The sequence below is a fragment of the Salmo salar genome, chromosome 01, assembly GCF_965601325.2.
Source record: "Salmo salar chromosome 01, fSalSal1, whole genome shotgun sequence".
NCBI lineage: Eukaryota > Metazoa > Chordata > Actinopteri > Salmoniformes > Salmonidae > Salmo > Salmo salar.
In genome coordinates this window covers 143,243,865-143,265,418 of record NC_138291.1, presented here as the reverse complement: position 1 = coordinate 143,265,418, position 21,554 = coordinate 143,243,865, and the positions used below count along the sequence as shown (strand labels likewise).

Here is a 21,554-nt window from a genome sequence, read left to right as displayed (position 1 = left end):
TCCGGAGAAAACACACTATGACTTGGGTGACTGGATTTTCTGAAAATTTTATGGGCTTTCCTCTGACACGGCCTATTATATAGGTCCTGGATTGCAGGAAGCTTGGCCTCAGTGATGTACTGGGCCTTACGTACTACCCTCTGTAGCGCCTGTTCGGCCCGCCTTTTCCTGAGGTCCACGATCAGCTCCTTTGTCTTGCTCACATTGAGGCAGAGGTTGTTGTCCTGGCACCACACTGACAGTTCTCTGACCACCTCCCTATAGGCTGTCTCATCGTTGTTGGTGATCAGACGTGTCGTCAGCAAACTTAAAGATGGTGTGTTAGAGTTGTGTTTGGCCACGCAGTCGTGGGTGAACAGGGAGTACAGGAGGGGACTAAGTACACAACCCTGATGGGCCCCGGTGTTGAGGATCAACGTGGCAGACGTGTTGTTGCCTACCCTTACCACCCGGGGGCAGCCCGTCAGGAAATCCAGGATCCCGTTGCAGAGGGAGGTGTTTAGTCCAAGGGTCCTTAGCTTAGTGATGAGCTTCATGGGCATTATGGTATTGAACACTGAGCTGTAGTCAATGAACAGCATTCTCACATTCTCACTTTTGTCCAGGTGGGAAAGGCCAGTGTGGAGTGCGATTGAGATTGCGTCATCTGTGAATCTGTTGGGGTGGTATGCGAATTGGAGTGGGTCTAGGGTATCCGGGAGGAGGGTGTTGATGTGAGCCATGACCAGCCTTCAAAGCACTGCATGGCTACCGACGAGAGTGCTACGGGGCTGTAATCATTTAGGCAGGTTACCTTCGCTTCCTTGGGCACAGGGACTATGGTGGTCTGCTTGAAACATGTAGGTATTACAGACTAGGTCAGGGAGAGGTTGAATATGTCAGTGAAGACACTTGTCAATTGGTCCACGCATGTTTTGAGTACACATCCTGGTAATCCATCTGGCCCCGCGATTTTGTGAATGTTGACCTGTTTAAAGGTCTTGCTCACATCGGCTACGGAGTGCGTTATCACACAGTCATCCAGACTGCGGTGCTCTCGTGCATGCTTCAGTGTTGCTTGCCTCGAAGCGAGCATAAAAGGCATTTAGCTCGTCTGCTCGCGTCACTGGGCAGCTCGCGTCTGGGTTTCCCTTTGTAGTCCGTAATAATTTTCAAGCCCTGCCACATCTAACAAGCGTCAGAGCCGGTGTAGTAGGATTCAATCTTAATCCTGTATTGACACTTTGCTTGTTTGATGTTTCGTCTGAGGGCATAGCGGGATTTCTTATAAGTGTCCGGATTAGTGTCCCGCTCCTTGAAAGCAGCAGCTCTAGCCTTTAGCTCGATGTGGCTGTTGCCTGTAATCCATGGCTTCTGGTTGGGATAAGTACATACGTTCACTGTGGGGACGACGTTGTCGATGCACTTATTGATGAAGCCGATGACTGAGGTGGTATACTCCTCAATGCCATTGGATGAGTCCCGGAACATATTCCAGTCTGTGCTAGCAAAACAGTCCTGTAGCGTAGCATCCGCGTCATCTGACCACTTCCGTGTTGAGTGAGTCACTGGTACTTCCTGCTTTAGTTTTTGCTTGTAAGCAGGAATCAGGAGGATATAATTATGGTCAGATTTGCCAAATGGAGAGCGAGGGAGAGCTTTGTATGCATCTCTGTGTGTGGAGTAAAGGTGGTCCTTTTTTTCTCTTTTTCTGGTTGCACATGTGACATGCTTGTAAAAACTGGGTAAAACTGATTTAAGTTTGCCTGCATTAAAGTCCCCGGCCACTAGGAGCGGTGCTTCTGGATGAGCATTTTCTTGTTTGCTTATGGCCTTATACAGTTGGTTGAGTGCGGTCTTAGTGCCAGCATCGGTCTGTGGTGGTAAATAGACGGCTACGAATAATATAGATGAGAACTCTCTTGGTAGATAGTGTGGTCTACAGCTTATCATAAGGTACTCGACCTCAGGCGAGCAATACCTTGAGACTTGTTTGATATTAGGCATCGCGCACCAGCTGTTATTGACATAAAGACCCACACCCCCACCCCTCGTCTTACCAGACGTAGCTTCTCTGTTCCGCTGGTGCATTGAAAATCCCTCCAGCTCTATATTATCCGTGTCGTCGTTCAGCCACGACTCGGTGACACATAAGATATTACAGTTCTTAATGTCCCGTTGGTAGGATAATCATAATCGTAGGTCATCAATTTTATTTTCCAATGATTGCATGTTAGCAAGTAGTATTGATGGCAGTGGGAGTTTACTCGCTCGCCTACGGATTCTCAAAAGGTAGCCTGATCTGCGTCCTCTTTTCCTCCTTCTTTTCTTCATGCAAATAACAGAGAGATGATTGACAAATGCAGAGAGATTTAATGTGAAACTAGTCATATGGCAGTGAACTGAAAAGCATATCAACATGACAGGTATGTCTGCCCCTTACACAGAGTGAAGCATAAATGCTGTGACGTTATGCAGAATTTTGATTGTATGGCCTTTTTAAAAAAAAAAAATGTATTTCACCTTTATTTAACCAGGTAGGCAAGTTGAGAACAAGTTCTCATTTACAATTGCGACCTGGCCAAGATAAAGCAAAGCAGTTCGACACATACAACAACACAGAGTTACACATGGAGTAAAACAAACATAGAGTCAATAATACAGTAGAAAAATAAGTCTATATACAAAGTGTGCAAATGCGGTGAGATAAGGGAGGTAAAGGCAAAAAAGGCCATGGTGTCGAAGTAAATACAATATAGCAAGTAAAACACTGGAATGGTAGATTTGAAGTGGAAGAAAGTGCAAAGTAGAAATATAAATAATGGGGTGCAAAGGAGCTAAATAAATAAATACAGTAGGGGAAGAGGTAGTTGTATGGGCTGAATTATAGATGGGCTATGTACAGGTGCAGTGATCTGTGAGCTGCTCTGACAGATGGTGCTTAAAGCTAGTGAGGGAGATAAGTGTTTCCAGTTTCAGAGATTGTTGTAGTTCGTTCCAGTCATTGGCAGCAAAGAACTGGAAGGAGAAACGGCCAAAGGAGGAATTGGCTTTGGGGGTGACCAGAGAGAGATGCCTGCTGGAGCGCGTGCTACCGGTGGGTGCTGCTATGGTGACCAGTGAGCGGAGATAAGGGGGGACTTTACCGAGCAGGGTCTTGTAGATGACCTGGAGCTTTTTAGCTTCCAGGGATTCAACTTGGAGACATAACCCAAATGGGTAGCCTACTGGTCACAGGGCAACAATGTGCGCAATGTTGCAACAAATTTAACCTTTGAGCACTCTCAATGTTTTAATTATATGCCCCAACTTTCTCTGTTTCCTATTTGTAGCCTATCATATTAAATATTAGCCACTATCAGTAGCCACCGCCAGTAATACTCACATACATTTATAACTGCCACTTTGGTGTTAGTTCCCTTAAATTTGTAGCCTACATTTTTGCATTATTCCATTACATGATTAGTTTAACTTTCTTTCTTCTGTCACATCCATGTGGTTGTTCCTCAGTCGCTAGCAATAGTGGATCATATTAGGTTAACGTACAGTGCATTTAGAAAGTATTCAGACCCCTTGACTTTTCCAAATGTTGTTACGTTACAGCCTTATTCTAAAATGGATTAAATAAAGAAAATCCTCATCAATCTACACACAATACCCTATAATGACAAAGCGAAAACCGGTTTCTAGCATTTTTTTTCAAATTTAAAAAATAAAAAACTGAAATACCTTATTTGCATAAGTATTCCGACCCTCTGCTATGAGACTTGAAATTGAGCTCAGGTGCATCCTGTTTCCATTGATCATCCTTGACATGTTTCTACAACTTAATTGGAGTCCACCTGTGGTCAATACAATTGATTGGACATGATTTGGAAAGGTACACACCTGTCTACATAAGGTCCCACAGTTGTCCGTGCATGTCAGAGCAAAAACCAAGCCATGAGGTCGAAGGAATTGCCTGTAGAGCTCCGAGACAAGATTGTATCGAGGCACAGATCTGGGGAATGGTACCAAAAAATGTCTGCAGCATTGAAGGTCCCCAAGAACACAGTGACCTCCATCATTCTTAAATGAAGAAGTTTGGAGCCACCAAGACTCTTCCTAGAGCTGGCCGCCTGGCCAAACTGAGCAATCGGGGGAGAAGGGCCTTGGTCAGGGAGGTGACCAAGAACCCGATGGTCACTCTGATAGAGCTCCAGTGTTCCTCAGGATCGAGGGAAAGATGGACAGAGTCAAGTACAGCAATCCTTGATGAAAACCTGCTCCAGAGCACTGAGGACCTCAGACTCGTGCAAAGGTTTACCTTCCAACAGGACAAAGACCCTAATCGCACAGCCAAGACAATGCAGGAGTGGCTTCGGGACAAGACTCTGAATGTCCTTGAGTGGCCCAGCCAGAGCCCAGAATTGAACCCGATCGAACATCTCTGGAGAGACCTGAAAATAGCTGTGCAGTGACACTCCCCATCCAACCTGACAGAGCTTGAGAGGATCTGCAGAGAAGAATGGGAGAAACTCTCCAAATACAGGTGTGCCAATGCAGGTGTGTAAGAAGACAACCCAATAAGACTCAAAGCTGTAATCGCTGCCAAAGGTGCTTCAACAATGTACTGAGTAAAGGATCTGAATACTTATGTAAAAGTGATATTTCAGTTTTTTATTTTTAATACATTAGCGAAAATTTCTAAAAACCTGTTTTTGCATTGTCTTTATGGGGTATTGTGTGTAGATTGATGAGGGGGGAAAAACGATTTAATCCAAAAGTCATGGGTCTGAATACTTTCCGAATGCACTGTATTACAAGTTTTGCAATAATTTGAGACACAGACCACACATAGCAGTTTAAACCTGGAGCCTGGTGCACGGTTCACGACAACTGGACCATTGTCATTACTGTTCCATGATTAGTGAGGATTAGGGTCGATTTTGTAGGACAGTTGTTCAACCCTATTGTACACCAGTAGATGCCCCTCAGGGGAGGACCATCCTCAGTGAATTGCATAAAAATGTAAATAGTGAAATATTAAAAAATATATCCTGTTTTGCAATGAAGGTCTACAGTAGCCTCAACAGCACTCTGTGGCTCAGTTGGTAGAGCATGGTGTTTGCAACGCCAGCATGGTGTGTGCAACGCCAGGGTTGTGGGTTCGATTCCCACAGGGGGCCAGTACAATTTATTTTTATTTTTTATGCATGTAATGAAATTAAATCTATGCATTCACTACTGTAAGTCGCTCTGGATAAGAGCGTCTGCTAAATGACTAAAATGTAAATGTAAAATGTAAGGTAGCACCATGGTGTAGCCGGAGGACAGCTAGTATCCGTCCCCCTCTGGGTACATTGACTTCAATACAAAACCTAGGAGGCTCATGGCTCTCACCCCATTCCATAGACTTGCCCAGTAATTATAACTTCCGGAGGACATCCTCCAACCTATCGGAGTTCTTGCAGCATGAACTGACATTTTGTCCACCCAATCAAAGGATCAGAAAATGAGGGGCGGCAGGTAGCCTAGTGGTTAGCGCGTTGGGCCAGTAACCGAAAGGTTGCCTGATCGAATCCCCGAGGTGACAAGGTAATAATATGTCGTTCTGCCCCTGAACATATATTTAGTGTGTAAAGGCTCTCCTCAACCTTTTTTTAAATGATTCATAAATACATTCCCAACCCTAAGTAATCTACAAGATCAGAGTATTTTTTAATCTTAAAGGGATGGCTTTAGATAAATGTACTGAAAACCCTATTGAGCAAACACTCGACGAGAAAATCTATTGGCCAGCAAGAGTGAGGGGTTTTCAGCAGTTGAATTGAAAGTATTCAGTATGCACAAGGGAGCCACACCCATAAGGTAAGTCTGAATACCTGTCTGAATAGTCTGAATATAACTACTGAGAAGTGCTTGAATGAAAATGTGTTAAAAAAAAAAGATTTTCCAAGTCTGAATCGGTCCCCATGTGCAGATTAATGGGAGCTTTCTTTGGCATGCATGATATTTACAAGTCTTCATCTTCATTGATTCACACCAGCTCATCCACACTAATCAGCTTGACTGTGAATAGTTATTCAGCTCAGTTGTGTGATGCTGACCATGTCTCTCTTGCAGGCCATTCTGGATGTGGTGGTGAACCTCCAGTTCAGTCTAATAGAGAAGCTGTGGCAGACATTCTGGCGCTATTCCCCCTCTGACTTAGTGGAGGGCACCACCATCACAGAAAACAGGTCAGCTCTCTCGGTTTCTCTCTCTCTCTTACTCATTCTCTCCCTCTCTCTTGAAGGTCAGTTCTGGTGACTTTTTAAAAGGATATTCTACTCCAAAATGAATGAAAATAAAATTATGCTGACACCATCTAAAATATAATTTCTACCTCGAGAAATGAGCCCAATATCATATTAGTAAAATTATTTGCAGAAATTATTTTTACATATTGGAACATGCTTATAGCCTATGCATGCTCCATATTATCAGGTATACTATTAGCAATACACATTATCACCTGTATCTCGTAGACAGATGACTAGTACTGTAGAATCTGTTTGGACTGAAAGGGATGTGTAGGATAACGAGAAGAAGTAGTTCTGGTGTTTGGGTTTTTTGTCTCTGGTTATTTGGACAAATCAGAATTTTGCAGATGTTAGCATCGTTCAAATTTCGGAAGGGGAGGGGATATTTGGCCCATAGCTTGCAAAGAGAGAGGGTGGAGCTCCTCGTTCTAGCATTTCTTGACCCCTGTCTGTGTATGGACTGTCTGTGTTTGGACCCAGAACTTAATCGGGCAGCTGACTTTAGTTCTGGGTTAACCCGAGATTAAGTTGGCCTCGACTCTGATTCTTCTTGAATGCTTCAAATATCCTTTGATCAGTGGCAACGCTGAGGAGTATTTCTCTCTGCTCTGCTGACAAGTATTTTTCTCCGCTCATACAGGAGCAAAAAAGGCCTAGTGGTGGGATTTAAAAAAATATATAGTGAATAGTGAATTCATTGGGACAGTGCGCGACCCCTGTAACTACTGTAAAACTTCAGTCAAATGCAAATAGCCGCTTGTCCCTTTTTAATAGCTGGGCAACGGCACACTTTTCAGCAAATAAACACCTGTTTCAAATAAATACCTGGTTTAAATGAATTGTTTACAAGGTTTAATATTTGATTTGCTACATAAAATAATTCAGTAATAACTCAAACCCCCCCCCTCACACACACACACACACACACACACACACACACACACACACACACACACACACACACACACACACACACACACACACAGTAGGCCGAGTGAGATTGAGGTGAATCTGATCCACTATATAAGACGAGTATGTGTAACTTTGTTACTTGAACTCTGTCTCCACAGTGGTATGAGTGAGATTGAGGGCCGTTTGCCCTGCTCCAGGCTGGTGGTGCTCTGTAGGAACGAGGCTGTGCTCAAGTGGATGAGTTCCTGTGACCACCTGATGTACCAGGCCCTAGTGGAGATCCTCATTCCTGATGTCCTCAGACCTATCCCCAGTGAGTGGCTGACACACAGTCACACACACACACTTTCTTGCTCATTCCTAGTTGGGTATCAGAATTAAAATGGTGATCTTTATATATTCTGCTGTCCTCTGTATCTGTTCCTCTCTAGGTGCCTTGACTCAAGCCATCCGCAACTTTGCCAAAAGCCTGGAAGGCTGGCTCAACAATGCCATGAACGTCATTCCACAGAGAATGATCCAGACCAAGGTACAGACTCTCTCTCACTCACTCACTCACTCACTCACTCACTCACTCACTCACTCACTCACTCACTCACTCACTCACTCACTCACTCACTCACTCACTCACTCACTCACTCACACACACACACACATACATACATATTGGCAAATAAACTTAAATTGCCTCTATTTTGTTTGATCCTGACTTTCCTCTCTTTTATCTTTTCTGACTGGTCTTGGTCTGATTTTAATTGGCTGCTGTTTGATCCTCTGTGTGTTTGATTGGCTGCAGGTTGCCGCTGTTAGTGCCTTTTCTCAGACGATGCGTCGTTACACTAGTCTGAACCACCTGGCCCAGGCAGCCCGCGCCGTGTTGCAGAACACCTCCCAGATCAATCAGATGCTCAGCGACCTCAACCGCGTCGACTTCGCCAACGTGCAGGTCTGTCTGTCCCTCTGGCTGGCTGTCCGTCTGCCTGTCCCTCCATCTGGCTGGATGTGGTTTGGTCTGCCTGTCTGTGTATTTAGTTAGAGGGACACGTCTGTCCACCGTATAGCCATCTGTCATTATCTCTATGTCCTCTCCCTGCTTGAGGTTGCTGTTTATTTCATCAAGGGGTGCGTGTGCATCTGTGTTTTTGCATGTTTGTTTGTGTTACCCCACACTGACCCGTCCTCCCTCTCTCGCTCTCTTTTTCTTTAGGAGCAGGCGTCGTGGGTTTGTCAGTGTGAGGAGGGTGTGGTTCAGAGGTTAGAGCAGGACTTCAAGGCCACCCTGCAGCAGCAGAGCTCTCTGGAGCAGTGGGCTGCCTGGCTGGACAACGTGGTCACCCAGGTCCTACAGCCCTTCGAGGACCGGCCCAGTTTCCCCAGGGCTGCACGGCAGTTCCTGCTCAAGTGGTCCTTCTACAGGTCAGCTACTGTACTGTCCATAGAAATTGAATGAGATCATAGAAATTGAATGGGTTCTATGAGTACCATAGATTTCATCCTAATTTTATGGTGAAAGAAAATAAGTGTTCTTTTGGTACGCAACTCACAGAAAATACAACATACACACTTTAAAAAAAAACTATATATTTTTGCTCCCTCAACCAATTTAAGTAGTGTGTTGTGATATTTAATGTTTATCATATCAATTGATTTGGTTTGGCAGCTTATTAGCAGTTTTCCAGTGGTTGATCTCGTTGTCCATCTCTTTGTCAGCTCCATGGTTATTCGAGACCTGACTCTGCGCAGCGCTGCCAGTTTCGGCTCGTTCCACCTGATCCGCCTGCTCTACGACGAGTACATGTTCTACCTGGTGGAACACCGCGTCGCCCAGGCAACCGGCGAGACGCCCATCGGTGTCATGGGAGAAGTAAGGCCCCGTTGAAATGAACACACACCACACATGCACATAATTGTAATGTTCCCATTACTCCTTGGCTCAGACTCAGTATGGTTTCTTTGTGCTGCTTAATGTATTGCAGTTCGATGACCTCAACGCCATGTCGCCTGCTTACATGGACAAAGGTAAGCCAACCCCAAGCTGTGTCTACAGGCTAAGTCTCTGTAGGCTTCTGCTTCCACATTACATGGAGTTATTAAGCCCTTTGAAGCCATGTCCGTTCAGCATTGCTGTGCGTCATTCTTCTTTTGTTACGCGTCGTACCTCCTCCTACCTTCGTCTCAACGTGATGCAACTTAGAGAATAGCAGTTTCAATTATTACCCATGCAGTCGAGAAGCTATTGGATCATTTCGCATTTTTGTGAAGTTAAGTTTAATACTAAGATGTTCACACGAAAAGGCGAGGAACTTTTGCTAAACAGTTGCCGTGCCTAAACACCAGACTGTTACCATGGTTACTCCATGAATATCAGTCAGAAAGAAGTCGCTGTTAAAAAATAAGCAATAGTCTCTACAAGGCAGAATGTTGAGTAAGATGATATTTACACCTATTTTAACGGTTGTACATGCTGTTGGTCCTTTTGACAGTAGGAGGTGGCAATAGGGTGTCCACAGGAAAGGGTTCTTTACCCGACTTTTTGTGGCGCCTGTTGGTTCTGTCGCTTGTATTTTCCATCTGTTGCACGTAATGCACAATATGTAAACTATAGCTGAATGTAACCGAATGTAGTCGACCGAAGCATGTTTCCTTGCAATCAGCTAGAAGTGGTTGCCGTTCGGTTAGGCTCATCCGTATTGTGAAAGCTTTTGTCACGTGCGAATTGCATCAGTCTTGAAAATAAAAACCGGAAATACAAACTATGTGCAGACCAACATACTGAAGGTCGGGTTGATAACACTACTCTGAAGATATTTTGTCTCACAAAAGTATGTGGACACTTGCTCGTCGGACATCTCATTCCAAAATCATGGGCATTAATATGGAGTTGGTCCTCCCCTTTGCTGCTATAACAGCCTCCACTCTTCTGGGAAGGCTTTCCACTACATGTTGGTACATTGATGTGGAGACTTGCTTCCATTCAGCCATAAGAGCATTAGTGTGGTCAGGCACTGATGTTGGGCGATTAGGGCTGGCCCGCAGTTGGTGTACCAATTCTTCCAAAATGTGTTTGATGGGGTTGAGATCAGGGCTCTGTGCAGGCCAGTCAAGTTCTTCCACACCAATCTTGACAAACTATTTCTGTATGGACCTCGCTTTGTGCACTGGGGAATTGTCATGCTGAAACAGGAAAGGGACTTCCCCAAACTGTTGCCACAAAGTTGGAGGCACAGAATTGTCTAGAATGTCATTGTATGCTGTAACGTTAAGATTTCCCTTCACTGGAACTAAGGGGCCTAGCCCGAACTGTGAAAAACAGCCCCAGACCATTATTCCTCCTCCACCAAACTTTACAGTTGGCACTATGCATTGGGGCAAGTACTGTTCTCCTGGCATCTGCCAAACTCAGATTTGTCCGTCGGACTGCCAGATGGTGAAGCGTGATTCATCACTCCAGAGAACGCGTTTCACTGCTCCAGAGTCCAATGGCGACAAGCTTTTCGCCACTCCAGCCGATGCTTGGCATTGCGCATGGTGATCTTAGGCTTGTGTGCGACTGCTGGGCCATGGAAACCCATTTCATGAAGCTCCCGACAAACAGTTATTGTACTGGCGTTGCTTCCAGAGGCAGTTTGGAACTCGGTAGTGAGTGTTGCAATGGAGGACAGACGATTTTTACGCGCTTCAGCACTCGGCAATCCCGTTCTGTAAGCTTGTGTGGCCTACCACTTCGCGGCTGAGCCGTTGTTGCTCCTAGACGTTTCTACTTCACAATAACAGCACTTACAGTTGATTGGGGCAGCTCTAGCAGGGGAGAAATTTGACGAACTGACTTGATGGAAAATTGGCAACCTATGACAGTGCCACGTTGAAAGTCACTGAGCCCAATAGATAAAAAACAAAAGAATTACACAAACTGAACTAAAAAGCACCCTAACACTGTAGCCAAACCGTCCACAAATAGATTTTGTCCCCCCACACCAACAAACTGAACCAATTATATTAATTTGGGGACAGGTCGAAAAGCATTAAACATTTATGGCAATTTAGCTAGCTAGCTGTTGCTAGCTAATTTGTCCTGAGATATAAATGTTGAGTTGTTATTTTACCTGAAATGCGCAAGGTCGTCTACTCCGACAATTAATCCACACATAAAACGGTCAACTGAATCGTTTTTAGTCATCTCTCCTCCTTCCAGGCTTTTTCTTCTTTGGACTTTATATGGTGATTGGCATCTAACTTTCATAGTTACCACAACGACTGACCGAACTCAGTTCATCTTTCAATCACCCACGTCGGTATAACCAATGAGGAGATGGCACGTGGGTATCTGCTTCTATAAGTTAATGAGGAGATGGAAGAGGCAGGACTTGCACCGCAACAAATGGAACTGACTTCTATTTTAGCGCTTGGCAACGCAGGCACTCGTTGGCACGCGCGAGCAGTGTGGGTGCAATAATTGAATAACATGTATGTTTACATTTATTTTGCAACGCACGCGACGTGATCGGTGTGGTCAGCATGTAAGGTGCTTTTAAGATCTCTTTTAAATATGTCCACAGTTTCGGCCCCCCTCAGGTTCTCTGGTAGGCTATTCCTGAGGCTGGGGGCATAATAACTAAAGGCTGCCTATCCATGCCTCTTGGTCCTAGGCTTTGGGATAGTTAAAAGGCCAGTGCCAGAGGACCTGAGGGACCTACTGGGTACATAACTTAAAAGCATGCCTGACATGTATTGGGATGCGCAATCGTGGATTGATTTAAAAACAATTGAAGAATCTTAAAATGAATTGTATAACTCACAGGCAGCCAGTGCAGAGACCTTAAAACTGGTGTAATGTGTGCTCTCCGTCTAGTCTTGGTCAGAACCTGTGCTGCAGCATTTTGTATGTTTTGCAGTTGACCAATGGCTTTCTTGGGTAGACCAGACAGGAGAGCATTACAGTAGTCAAGCTTGCTTGTAATAAAAACATGGATGTGTCTCTCTGTATCAGCCTGAGAGAGAAACGGCCACACCTTGGCAATTTTGCTGTGAATCAAAATTTTATTCACAATCTAAAATAACACCTAGGTTTTTTTAGCTGGTGTTTTATCTTTATTGCTTGTGAATTCAAATGTGCGGCTAGATTCTCTCTCTGTGCTTCGGCTCCAAGTACCTTTGTCTTGATTTAGCTGGAGGAAGTTGTGAGCCATCCAAGTATTTAAATCAGTAATACAGTCCAATAATTTATCTGTGGAGCTAAAATCCTCAGGTGACACAGAAATGTAAAGTTGTGTATCGTCTGTGTAGCGGTGAAAATCAATGCTGTGCTTTCTGATAATGCTGCCAAGGCATAACATATAAACTGAACCGTACCGGACCCAAAATCGAACCTTGTGGAACGCCACATGTGATATGTATTTTATGTTCACTAAGTTATGTTCACTAAGGGTGACAAAAAACTAATTGACTGGTTAAAAAGGTCCTAAACTAATTTAGAACTGGACCCACCTCTCCAGTCTGTCCAGAAAGACATCATGATCAACAGTGTCGAATGCAGCACTTAGATTTAAGAGTACAACGCCCGAGAGCTGTTATCTGTCAAGATAATTTACCATTTTAACTAAGGCTTTCTCTGTGCTGTGGTGGGCACAAAAAACAGATTGGAATTTTTCAGTTGGCATTACAGTTGGCACTTAAAACAATATTTTAGCTTTATGAACACCAATTCATCCAGATTTTTTCAGAAGAATGTAAGGTTTGAGATTGGCAGAGAATGGAAGGTTGAAAATTGCTAAGAGCTGAAGAATCTGAATTAGTTTTCTTCAGAGGGGGTTTCATCATAGCAATTTTTAGTGCAGTGAGGAAAGTGCCTGTGAACAGGCAGTGATTAACAATAGCTTGCACTTCTTCAGATATGCAATTAAAAACTGTTTTAAAGAAAGTGGTGGGGATAGGATTGAGAAATCAGGTTGAAGGCTTAAGTTGTGAAATCACTTTCCTGCGCTTGTCTGTGTCAACTTCTCATCAGGCCTTGACTGAAATATGCCGCAAACTCATCACATTTCGATGTAGAGGAAAGTTCTCATAGGTTTGCGGGGGTAGGATTTATCAGGCCACCAATGGTCGAGAAGAGTGCTCTCTAATTATTCTGATTAATAGTGATCAAGTTAGAAAAATGATCCCGTCTGGCATTTCTAATTGCCAACTTGCGCTCTCAGAATATCATAATAGACCTGCAACTTTTACTTTCACCACTTCCGCTCTGCCTTTGTGCAATTTCTCTTTAATTGATTAGTTTCCTCACTTATCCAAGGGGCTCTGCGTTTGGATGTGGCCTTTTTCAACTTTACTGGAGCTATGGCAGTTATCAACTAAATCATCACAAGATGAAGGCAGAATAGGTGGTGGAGTATTGTTCATACACTCAATAAAATCTGGAGCAACTTCAGAGGCAAGATAGCATTTCTTAAAAATGTGTTCAGTATTAACCTGTGCTATGGGCAACAAGGTAGTAAAAAATACACAGGGGTGATCAGATAAAGCAACATCAACACAAAGCCCCTTGATAATAACCTGGTATGGCTGCAGCTATGAGTGTGCCCGGTAACATGTTGGATAAAGTCCATAGAGCTCAAAAGAGCTCATAAATTCAATGGCCTTTGAGTCAGTCTCTTTGTCAACATGAATATTAAAATCGCCCAACACAATGATTTTATCATCTTAAGGACAATAGGCAATAGTTCAGATAAACCAGTAAAGAAAGTGGGGCAGTGCTTTGGTGGCCTATACAGGGTTACGGCCATCACTGGTGGCTGACATTTAAACAGTATAGCATGATGCTCAAAATACCCAAAGTCGCCAAACAAAATGTCTGTAGAGCTAAGAGCATTAGTAAAAATAGAGGCTGATAGAGTGTGAAAATCTGTTGTCCGAGGGGGAGGCTTCAATAAGATCGGCACTACAGTCTGATGACAGCTATGTTTCAGTGAGAAACATGCAATCATCTTAACGCCCAGTAATGAGGTCAATCACGAGAAAGGTTTTACTTGTGATTGCTCTAACATTTAAAAGCACCATATTCAATGAGTGTGGGCCACTCTGCCACTGGGGCATCTGCACAACCAAATTATTAACGTTACAACCACATTTTCTGACAGTCCCCAATCTATCAGAATGGTAGGAGATAACAGTTTGTATAACCTCACTAGAAGGCAGAGTTAAAGGAACATACAGTGCCTTTGAAAATTATAAAGACCCCTTGACCATTTTTTTTGCAAATGTATTAATAAAATACAGAAATACCTTATTTACATAAGTATTCAGACCCTTTGCTATGAGACTTGAAATTGAGCTCTGGTGCATCCTGTTTCCATTGATCATTGTTGAGATGTTTCTACAACTTGATCAGAGTCCACCTGTGGTAAATTAAATTGATTGGACATGATTTGGAAAGGCACACACCTGTCTATATAATGTCCCACAGTTGTCCGTACATGTCAGAGCAAAAACCAAGCCATGAGGTCGAAGGAATTGTCCATAGAACTCCGAGACAGGATTGGGTCTAGGCACAGATCTGGGGAATGGTACCAAAAAATGTCTGCAGCATTGAAGGTCCCCAATAACACAGTGGCCTCCATCATTCTTAAATGAAGACGTTTGGAACCACCAAGACTCTTCCTAGAGCTGACCGCCCGGCAAAATTGAGCAATCGGGGGAGAAGGACGTTGGTCAGGGAGGTGACCAAAAACCCGATGGTCATTCTGACAGAGCTCTAGAGTTCCTCTATGGAGATGGTTGTCCTTCTGGAAAGTTCTCCCATCTATGCAGCACTACACCAATCAGGCCTTTATGGTAGAGTGGCAAGACAGAAGCCACTCCTCAGTAAAAGGCACATGACAGCCCACTTGGAGTTTGCCAAAAGGCACCTAAAGACTCTCAGACCATGAGAAACATGATTCTCTGGTCTGATGAAACCAAGCATCACATCTTTAAGAAATAGGGCACCATCCCTTCGATGAAGCATGGTGGTGGCTGCTTCATGCCGTGGGGATGTTTTTCAGCGGCATTATGGGGTATTGCTTTGTCATTATGGGGTATTGTGTGTAGATTGATGAGGAAAAGTCAATCGACTTTAGAAGAAGGCTTTAACGTAACAAAATGTGGGAAAAGTCTGAATAATTTCCAGAAGGCACTGTAAATTGGGTTACTCACAATAACCATAGTGCCATTTCTACCGTAATTGATATGCTTTCCAAGTCTTCTGTTGCTTATTCTGACAGGGAGAACTGGAGCACTACCAGACCCTGTCCGTCAGTCTCTAAAACAGTTTGTGATGTCGCTCGAAAGTTTGTGATGTCGCCCTGCGTTGTCACAAAAATAGATTTTCCTGTCGTTGGAAAGTTTTCTTCAAGTGCTTGTTTGGGGCAAAGAGTTGTCTGAAACGTTCTGAACCCCTTTGGTAGCACGGGAGGGTGTCTGATATAATTATTCTCTTCTATGTGCTAGCGAGGGTGTTTAAAACATGTTTGTAGTCCTGCCTCAGTTCCGAATCCACAAATGTTGTGTTTATAAAGTGTTCCTTCAAAAGGACCAACCACTCGGACAACCTGTAAAGTATCATTTTATTCAGCATTCGGGCTTGTAGAGGTTGTGAGAGGAACCTTTCCTGATCCAAACGCTCATTTCTGCCCGATGTAGAATTCTATGCAATTCAAAGTCGGGTCTTCAGGCTATCAGCCTTTCCTGCAAACACAATGGTCCAACCTGACTAATGAGAATCCTGGAGAGTCGGCATTCTAACCCTGTACATCTTTCTGTCTGTCTGTCTACCTGTCTGTCTGACTGACTGACTGACCCTGTCCCCTTGTCTGTGTCTCCAGACGAGGTGAGTGAGATGGACAGTGACCTGGAGGAAGACATGGAGGAGTCTGGGGAGCCGCTGGCCAAGCGGGAGAAGGCTGAGTTGCAGCATGAGCACCAGGTGATCCAGGTCGGGGCTCTGGAGGACGGCTGTAACCCCGTGGTGGGGGTGGTCCAGCCGGGCGTCCTGCACTCCCTGCCCCAGCCCCCCCAGGACCACGCTGAGCACATCCTCACCCCCTCTGCCGCCACCCCCACCATCCGCCACTGCAGCGCCACCGGCAACACCTACGCCTCCGTCTGAAGAGAGAGAGAGAGACGCCCACAAACCACTCTCCTCTTGATCTGTCTGTCTCTCTCTCTCTTTCTATGGGTCACGCTGTCACACACACGTCTGCACTATTTCCCACTGTCATGTGCTGTGTTTTCTCTGCTCTCCTCCGCCCCCGGGCCACTAGAGGACGATGAAAATCACCATGACCACAGCCGCTGGCGTCACACAAACCTTGGATAGATTAAGAGAGCTAGATGTGAATAGGAATGTGGGCGGGCCGCCTCCGTCTGCTGTCGTCCCATGCTTCTGTCCTCTGGGAGGGGATGCTGGGTGAGGGAGGAGGATTGGAAGGGGGGGTGACCCATGAGATGCTGCCAGACGTGAGACACTGACTGACCCAAGCTGTGTAGAGGGGAGGGTATATATTCAAAGCTCAAATCCAAGCCACCAGCCCCAGATGAGCAATGTGATTGATTGATAAGAGGACAGTTGGTTCACTCTTAGATCGGGTTGTTTAGTATATAGTGCATATATAAACAAAACACAGGTGCTGTTCTCTCACGTTAGCAGATATTCCTCCCAGTCATGAGATAATATACGTTCTTACAGAGAAAGCATTGACACATTCCAGTTAAGGACAGAATCCAGTTGAACGATATGAGATTTTTTGTTGACTTTTTTGGTGTATTTCAAACCTTTGTTTAGATATGACATTTGGTGATGTATGATTGCTTGTTATGTGGCAGTTGTTTTGCGTTCAATGATTTATTGAGTAGTGTATAATCGTAGCCATGATCCCCTGATGACCCCTAATGGCTTGTTCTGCCCATGAAGAAAGACGTACTCTTATGTGTGCTGCTACTCTATAGAAACACGAGGTGAGACAGACAGACAGACAGACTGGATGTACTATACCACTACAACACTAGCTTTTCTACGCACTTCATGCATCGTATGGGATGCTCTTGACTTATTGCCTTGGTTTGGTTGGATTTAGATCCTGGATAGTGTGATAAAAATGTAATTAGTTAGACTCGTATAATCTACTGACATGTTCTCAGTGTGTGTGTGTGTGTTTGTAGCTTCTATCTTGGTAGATGTCTTAAGTTGTGAATGGACCAAAAAACAAACCAACCAGAGGAAACTGGCAGAGAGTGAGAGCCATCACGGCCGCCACAGTGGTCCCGGCGAGGCTGCTGCATGTCCCGTTTTCCTGTCCCAACAGTGCTGTGGGTGGTGTTGCAGAGCAGACTGAATGTCAGGGATTCTATGTACCTCGGCTTCATCCTAGTGCCTTAATAACCCTTACTGCAGCTGTCCACGTAGTCCTGACTGATTGTGTGGTTGTGGGGAGGGATAGTACATTCTGTGTTACTGTCCCAGCCACAGCTTTGGCTCTCTCTCTGGTTGCTTGTGGCTGGATTTGGGCTGGCTCATTGGTGTTACTGAAGGCTGGGGAGGTGCAGGTTCAGAGGTGCTTGTAGTTTTCTCTGGATTGTGCCAGTTCTATTACTTTTGTTTGTTTGTTCGATACCCCGATGTGGGTGTGTTGCCTCGTTCCTGCTCTCACTCTCTCGAGGCCTGCTCCTGCTTTGGCCTGTGCTATTGGGTGAAGTGTGCGCGTGTGCCGACGTGAGCGCTCGACCTGATTGAGGTGATGGTTGCGCGTGCCGTTGTGGTTGTTGTGGATGAATGAGTCCGAGCGTGGGTTTTGCGCACACCCACTAGTCACCCTACCTCACACCAGCGGTGCCAGCCTTTTAACACATGCAGCACGTCACCAAACCTTGTTCTCACACACATATGTAACCTTACTGCTCCCACGACACACCACGATAACACTATATAATGCCTCTCACACTACACAGCTAAAAATACACATTGTCATTTTAGCCCATTCAGTCCTCAGTCCATATTATCATCTCTTGTTCTATCGGTTGTAAAGTGCATATTTGTATAGTGGACCAAAAGTAGATATTTTCTGATATTTAAAGATATATATATATATAGATATATATAAGGATGATACAATACGTATGTATTCATCTTTGTTTGTTTTGTTTTTCATGTGGTTGATCTGTCATCTGTGGTTGTTTCGTTGGTAGCTAGCTCTTCTGTGATTGGTCGATTGACTGTGAAATGGGCGGGGGCATGGGGACCAGCTTCTGACGACACTGGATACACATTTTGTACTTGAACTGTTATTGATAGCTTTTAGGAAATGGACAACACACTGGCAAAAGGTGTTGAACTGGAAGAATCTTGTTGATACTACTGAAATTACTTTTCTGTTTTTTGTTTTACTCTCATATCTGGAGAACTGTATGCACCAATGCTTTGCCTAGACTTTATTTATTGGTATTTATTGTGCTTTTGTTTTACTATTTGAGAAGTTATTCTTAAGTTATGCACACGTATCCATACCAGTCTTGAAAATGAAATTACACTATATATACAAAAGTATGTGGACATCCCTTCAAATGAGTGGATTCAGCTATTTCAGCCACACCCGTTGCTGACAGGTATATAAAATCATCAATCACACAGCCATGCAATCTCCATAGACAAATGTTGTCAGTAGTTTGGCCTCACTGAAGAGCTCAGTGACTTTCAACGTGGCACCGTCATTTCCAACAAGTCAGTTCGTCAAATTTCTGCCCAGCTAGAGCTGCCCCAGTCAACTGTAAGTGCTGTTATTGTGAAGTGGAAACGTCTAGGAGTAACAACCACTCCGAAGTGAAGTGGTAGGCCACACAAGTTCACAGAACGGGAACACAGAGTGCTGAAGCGCGTAGCGCGTACAAATCATCTGTCCTCGGTTGCAACACTCACTAGCGAGTTCCAAACTGCCTCTGGAAGCAACGTCAGCACAAAAACTTGCATGCACAGACCCTGTCCTCAACCCCATCGAACACCTTTGGGATGAATTGGAAGGCTGAATGCAAGACAGGCCTAAAAGCCTTCCCAGAAGAGTGGAGGCTGTTATAGCAGCAAAGGAGAGACCAACTCCATATTAATGCCCATGATTTTGAAATGAGATGTTCAACAAGCAGGTGTCCACATACTTTTGGTCTTGTAGTGTATGAGTTCTGACGATTTTTACTACTGAGAAACAAAATGTACCTGCTAAAAAAATTGAAATTATGTTTTTAGAAGATCATGAATTTATTTGATCAACTACATTTTCTTTAGATATATATGGTACTTAGCAGATTGTGCTTGTGTGATTTTATGAGAAAGGGCCATTCTACTGATAATGCCTTTTACTAGTTCACTGAAGATAAAGTGCATTCACTTTAGACTGAAAAGGCAATTGACCTTGCTTACAGGTTATTGAAGGCTTTGGGCATTTGTTTACATGTCAAACTCTGACCACACAGAAATTACAAGATCTTACTCAACCTGACTGTACTGTACCACCTAACATGTCATTAGAGATGGCTCTTGAACTTTGAACATTGACCTTTTTCTCCGGAAAATACTGAAGATGTTAAGATGAATTGTGTATTCATTTGTGCCTGGAGTGCAAACAGCTTACAGATGTGCTTTAGAAACTTGAAAGTGCTTTTTTTTATCTTGCATGCCTCTTTGTGCTGCTAGAATCTATTGGTTTGTCTGCTTTGTTTTTGGTTTTCTTTGGAATATGTGCCAGATTGTAAATGCTGTATTCACTCTGCGACCTCATCAAACCTGCCTGTTTCAAAACTGGACTCAAGCCAATTCTGTCAACACAAACTATGTTGTAATCATAGATAACCATTCACAAAAAGTAATACGTTTATTTGTTTGGAACAAAGAAATATTATAGGGCCTTCCCCATTGTCTTAGGTCACAGATGGCTCCTGGCAACGTGTGGTGTTAGAAGACAATAGGGCCTTTTTAGTTCCTTGATTAATTGAGCCCATTTCTAACCTAAAAGGTTTGATATAGCAACTACAGCAACAAAAAATGAAAAGAAAACAATCTTAACATCCTGAAAAACATATCAGCTATTCTCAAACTGTCAGTTGGAAGTGGTGAGAATACATCAGCTTCACTGATCCACAAGACTCCAGTGCCTTTAATTTGACCCAGACAGCTGGGCCTAACGTCTCTGGTCTGACTTCATGGTTCCAGACACAGGCTCTTTAGAGCAGACTTTATGGAAGAGGTGAAAATGGCTGCTGACATGGAGAAGAGGATATGGGCCTAAGGGATCGTACAGTCCTACCCTTAATTCTGACCTCATCCAACTGACTACTGGTCAACTGTCACTGACCAAACATGACAGTTTACACTGGGTGGGGCTTTCTCCACATATTTGCTGTTGGATGGAGCTTTAGGATAGAACTACTACAGATTTACATTATCACTGAAATAAGAGAAAGATTGGAGTACTACTGGACTGGGATATTTGCCAATGGCAACACTGTACTATCATTGTCGTCATTATCATTTCCTTTTTGTTGTATGATATTCACTGATTGCTGTATGGTGGCTTTATTCAGTTTGATTTTGAATATTTTCTTGATCTATTTTAAGTGCCATTTGACGGTCTAGTGAGTTGTGGCCCGCTGTAATGCAAGCACAAGCATTTGGCAGTGGATACTAGGGAAACCTTTTTCTTGAACCCTCCCCCTCCCCCCAAGATGTAAATATAGACAAAATGGGAAGAAAGGATATTTATTTGTCTCTTAAATATTTGTTTTGTTCCTGTTGGATGAGTTTAATTTCATCTGATATGTTGGCAAAAGTACTTTGTGATTTCTCTTCCTTGTTTTGGATAATGTATTGTATTTATATATACATATCATGTGACTTTCTTTTTGTTTCAAGTTACGTCTTAGTATATACTATCTTCTGAAATTGGCAAGAGAAAACCAATAAGTGTAGGGTGATTTGTATTGTGTATTTTACATAAAAGATGAAACTGTGGAACTTTTATATTTATAAAGGCATATTAACATTAAGGCCAAGGGCTCTATTCAATTTAAAGGCAATGTTCCCGCGTTAGCGTAGACTGCATATGTCGGCTCAATTGGAAATAATTTTTACACTTCTATCGCGCAATCTGTAACGCTTCAGCGATAGATTGAATAGAGCCCTCAGTGTGTCGTAATGATGGAAATATAGGAACTATTAAAGACATGTAGTTTGGTTTTCTGAATATTTCAGACTTGAGCTCAGGCTAGCTTAGTGTTGTTTTCTTAATTTGTGGCTTGTCTTTAAATTAATAAACTTTTTCTTGTTAAAAATAAGTCATTGTTATGACTTGTCATAGAGAAGGGACA

General features: G+C 43.7%; 1 protein-coding gene across 4 annotated transcripts in view; it reads left to right on the top strand.

The window, feature by feature from the left end:
• Positions 1 to 21,521, top strand: part of rfx3 (regulatory factor X, 3 (influences HLA class II expression)) — a 66,399-nt gene extending 44,878 nt beyond the window's left edge. For all 4 annotated transcript variants that reach the window (XM_014129960.3, XM_014129952.3, XM_045689750.2 and 1 more), the window contains 8 exons: positions 6,085 to 6,200; positions 7,334 to 7,488; positions 7,607 to 7,704; positions 7,972 to 8,121; positions 8,383 to 8,591; positions 8,886 to 9,039; positions 9,152 to 9,194; positions 16,031 to 21,521. In XM_014129960.3, coding sequence (XP_013985435.3) covers positions 6,085 to 6,200; positions 7,334 to 7,488; positions 7,607 to 7,704; positions 7,972 to 8,121; positions 8,383 to 8,591; positions 8,886 to 9,039; positions 9,152 to 9,194; positions 16,031 to 16,314 — 1,209 coding nt within the window. In that variant the 3' untranslated portion in view covers positions 16,315 to 21,521. The remainder of the gene's footprint in view (positions 1 to 6,084; positions 6,201 to 7,333; positions 7,489 to 7,606; positions 7,705 to 7,971; positions 8,122 to 8,382; positions 8,592 to 8,885; positions 9,040 to 9,151; positions 9,195 to 16,030) is intronic.
• Positions 21,522 to 21,554: the final 33 nt, after the last annotated feature.